At 28.3% G+C, this 4,370-nt stretch overlaps 1 protein-coding gene across 1 annotated transcript; it reads left to right on the top strand.

Moving 5' to 3' along the window:
- The first annotated feature begins 550 nt into the window (after positions 1-550).
- On the top strand, positions 551-4,164 carry LOC141704163 (putative F-box protein PP2-B12). The gene is made up of 3 exons (XM_074507472.1): positions 551-802; positions 1,875-1,978; positions 3,720-4,164. Exons 1-3 carry the CDS (start codon positions 551-553, stop codon positions 4,162-4,164), a joined length of 801 nt encoding a protein of 266 aa, XP_074363573.1.
- The last annotated feature ends 206 nt before the right edge of the window (positions 4,165-4,370 follow it).

Here is a 4,370-nt window from a genome sequence, read left to right on the forward strand (position 1 = left end):
GTTAATTCAACTAACATAAAAGTTTTCTTAATCGAAATTTAAGTACGAGATACAATTACGAAATGATATATTTTCGGTATAAAATTTTTACAAATAAATTTTGCATTTTATAATAATATTTCATTTTTAATAAATCATTCAATTTTTATATTTCTTAGAATTTTTTAAATTTACAAAAAATCATTATTTTTCATATTTTGTATATTGCAAAATCATTATTTGAAAAATCAATATTTTTTAATACTTTTGTATATTGCAAGGAATTTACGTGTGCGAAGCACGGGGAAGATTACTAGTTTAAATAATTTGTGAACATTTTATTTCAAATGAGCTGTGTAGACCGGTCATCAAAATTTTGGACCTTAAAAAATATGGGTCATGATGGACCTTGAGGTATAGGCCCGTTTAGCTTAAATCTAGAAACATCTAAACCTTTCTGGTAGGTACCGTTAAAATAAGGGAGCAAAGATAATAAAAAACAAATTATATCATTACAATCAACTTTAAGAAAAATTTGGGGAAGAAAATCATACATCACAAAAGAACTAAGATGGTGCACCTTACGGAGAATTGCCTATCGTTAATATTATCATTCACATCACCCAAGGATACATGTAGAGCTTCAGGTGTTTCAACAGAATTGAGGGCTGCCAGTGATTCGGATGAGTTATGGAACAAATTTTTACCACCCGATATTAATCAAATTCTCACGAGACCAATCTCCACCTTGACTTACACCATGAAAAAACAACTTTATTTTTCTCTATGTGACTTTGCTATCTTGCTGGACGATGGCAATGTGGTAATTCTCTCAATTATTTCTTGATATTATTATTTGTTTACTAACTTTATTTCATTGTATTATTTTTAATATTTAATATTTAACATTTTGATATTTTTTTATGTTTTTATATCCTTGTCTATTAATTGTATTTCAATTAAGATAGTTTTTTAAATATTAGATCGAGTATTTTTTCTGTTAATATAAGTTTTAATTAAAATAGTTATATGTGTTTATTTTATATGTATGTAAAATAATAATAATCATTAATATAATTTCAATAATTATTTCAATAATGTAAGTTTTGTAATAAGGTTTTTAAAAATAAAATAGGTATACTAAAGATTTAACGATGAGATTTAAAGATGTATTAATGTTAGAAAAGATTATAAATAAAAATTAAATATGTGTTTAATTAACATTAAGATACTTATACATATTTTAATTAAAATATGATTATAAATAATTGTTCCCCGTGAAAATTAGTTTTAAAATATAAAATATTATTTTCTTTAATATGTATTTGGGATTTCATTATTGGTATTTAATTAAGTGCTTATCAAATGTCAAATTTGGAAAACAATATATAGAAACAACTGAATGAAATGTAAGATTATTCTTTTTAAGACTGGGATGACCGAAGTTTACCATGTGTATTACTCCATATATTTAAAATTTCTCATATATTTAAATTTATTCCCTGCCGTTTTTTGCATTTTACATATTATAGATGTACCCTTATCTTCAAAGACTGATGCATGTAAGGGCATAAAGATTTAAATATTTCTTTATTTGTAATTAATGTTCTAAATTGACATATTCTCTTCAATTTCTCCATTAAAAAAATTAGTGTTTAGATGAATTATTTGTAGCTATATGATTATTTATAACTATATGATTGGGAGTAAAGATTGGATAGTTGACAACCAAAAATTTACAATAATTTATCCAAAATTATGAATAAGTATTAGAAGTTAGAACTATTCATGATGATTTTTGGATTACTTATGTATTTGTATCATGATAAAAGAGAATGGTCCATAATCTTTTAGTTAAATTGTCTAATTACTTGATCTCATTATTGTTCTAACAGAGTTTTTGGTTGGATAAAGGAAGTGGAAAAAAATGTTTAATGGTAGCTGCTAGGCAGCTTGCCATTGTTCCTTGGTGGTGGCTGTTATATGATAGTAACTCAAGGTATGTGAATAATTATTGTTGCATTATTTACATATATGCAAATGTACATTTTGGTAAATACTAATCTGGTTCTAACTACAAATACTTGTGCATCACTCTATATAATCATAGTAACTTTATTATAAGTATTTTCTTTCTAGTATAACAAACTAATAAGTGTGGGAATTATGGTCACTCTAGTTGGGAACTGTTAGCTTGTGTGTTGAGTTGTACAATGTAGTATTATATTTTCTGCATACCTCAATTGAAAAGAAGCATTTAGGGATCAGGTGACAAGACAAATTAATGGGTTGTTTAGAGTCCTAACCTACAATACCAATTTTTTTTAAAAATTATGTATATATTATAAATTTTGCTTAATATTTTGATAAAAGATGTTATTTAAAGTATAAAATGGAATGCTTTTTTTTGAAAATAAAGTAGCAAAACATTATTATGAAGGGTATTTTTCAAAATATTCACATTTTTATCTATTAATAATATCATTTTAATAACAAAATTTTGAGCTAAGACTAAACCTTTTTTGTTAAAATTTGCAATCTCTTTAGGTATTGGCTTTTTTGGGCAAAAAAATAACAGAAAATAGTAAAACAGTAGTGCTAATAAAGATAATTAAATACAACATTATGCATATTTATTTCCTATATGAATGCAAATAAGAAGTCTATATTACATGTAGCCTGATCTATTACCTTAAATAATTTGAATAACTTCACCTCACCGGTCACACCCAACCAGCTAATTACAATTTAAGGATAAATCTAAATAATTTTGACTATTCTTGGTCTCCATTCGTGAATGCAAGTCAATTTTATGAAATGCAGGTCACATGACATTATCTTGTAAAAGATGTAAATCACTTTAGGCAATTACGGTTAGAAATGATAGTATTGATAGAGAAAGTGTTATTTCACAAAATAAATATTTAATAATATTTTTGATATGCACATATTTTGATATTTAATATTTTATAATATTATTGATATACACATATTTTATGAAAAAATAATATTTTAAATGTGATTTAATAGTAGAATTAGAACTACAAGGTCGTATTTTTTCAAAAGCATACTTCCTCGTCCTTTTTGGTAAAAACACTTTTCTAATGAGCAGATTTTAAAATTTTAATAAAATAGGATTTGAGGTAATTTTGCGCAAGAAATTGTAGTTTTGTGTGCAACAACTCCAAACTAGGGGTGTAAGCCAGTTGAGCCGAGTCCTAGACCGTGGCTCGGCTCGAACACAATAAATATAGTTCGGGTTCGAGCTTTGAACTCGACCAAACTTTTAATTTCATGTAAAAAGTTCAGTAGGCTTGAGTTCGGTTTGAAAACTCGAATTTATTTCACTAAATATTAAAAAAAATTCAAAATAGGATGGTTTGGCTCAAGTTCGATTGAATAATAAATAAATAATATATAAAAAATATAAAATATTTTTATAATAAAAATAACTGAAAATAATAGAGACTCAATAAGGCTCGAACCTTACGAGCCGAGTAATCGGAAGTTCGAACTCGACTCGGTTACAAATTTGAAAACCTCGAGCTCGAACTCGAGCTCGGCTTGATTAATTCCCAGCCGAATTGGAATTTTTTACGAGCCGAGTTCGAGTAACTCACGAACAGTTTGACTAGTTTACACGTATTCCGAACGCATTGTAAGTGATGAATATGATTAAAGTCGTCCTCTCATCGCATGTATCATGCATTCATGCCTCAATGTAGTTATCATATGAACAGATTTTCAGAGGAGGTTGCTGTACTTGACAAGGGGCGGTGTGTTGATATTCGTGGCAAAATGAAAATTGGAATGTTGTCTCCTCACACCACTTATGAAACATATCTTGTCTTTAAAATATATGAGGATGCCTGCGGACTTGATTCGGCAAAGACATCCATTAGATTTGTTAATGAAAGAGAGGAGGTGCCTGATGATGAAGCTAGCATAGTTTATCCTGATCCAAGAACATCTGCACACAACATTGAGCAACGAAATGGAGAGTTTAGTCGGTGGAGGAAGGACAAATGGATGGAGATTAAGATAGCAGAGTTTGAGACTGGTGCAAGAGATGATGATGATGAGGTGGAGACACGATTTATGTCAACTGATACAAATGTACTCAAGGCTGGCCTTATCGTACAAGGTTTCGAGTTTAGGCCTAAACAACCCATGGCAGTTGTTTAATGAATTTATCTGTTGGCATGCTTTATTTTGTCTTTAAAAACTTTCCTCATGTAATATGAATTATCTGTTATTTGAAGGATGTTAATGAATTATGTTTTATGTAAAATTTGAGGGTTTTAAGACAATTTTGTTTGTATCATGGTGTGTCCAATTTTAAGGCCCATATCATAACCGAATACAGTTTCATTTATTTAGGCCATCTCCAA

Source organism: Apium graveolens, unplaced genomic scaffold (assembly GCF_009905375.1).
Source record: "Apium graveolens cultivar Ventura unplaced genomic scaffold, ASM990537v1 ctg750, whole genome shotgun sequence".
Lineage (NCBI taxonomy): Eukaryota > Viridiplantae > Streptophyta > Magnoliopsida > Apiales > Apiaceae > Apium > Apium graveolens.

Bases quoted from the DNA above. Each gene is read 5' to 3' on its own strand.
- LOC141704163 (XM_074507472.1), top strand. From the start codon at position 551: ATGGTGCACCTTACGGAGAATTGCCTATCGTTAATATTATCATTCACA. The intron at 803-1,874 runs GTAATTCTCTCA...TTGTTCTAACAG, and splicing joins TGCTGGACGATGGCAATGTG to AGTTTTTGGTTGGATAAAGG. The intron at 1,979-3,719 runs GTATGTGAATAA...TCATATGAACAG, and splicing joins TTATATGATAGTAACTCAAG to ATTTTCAGAGGAGGTTGCTG.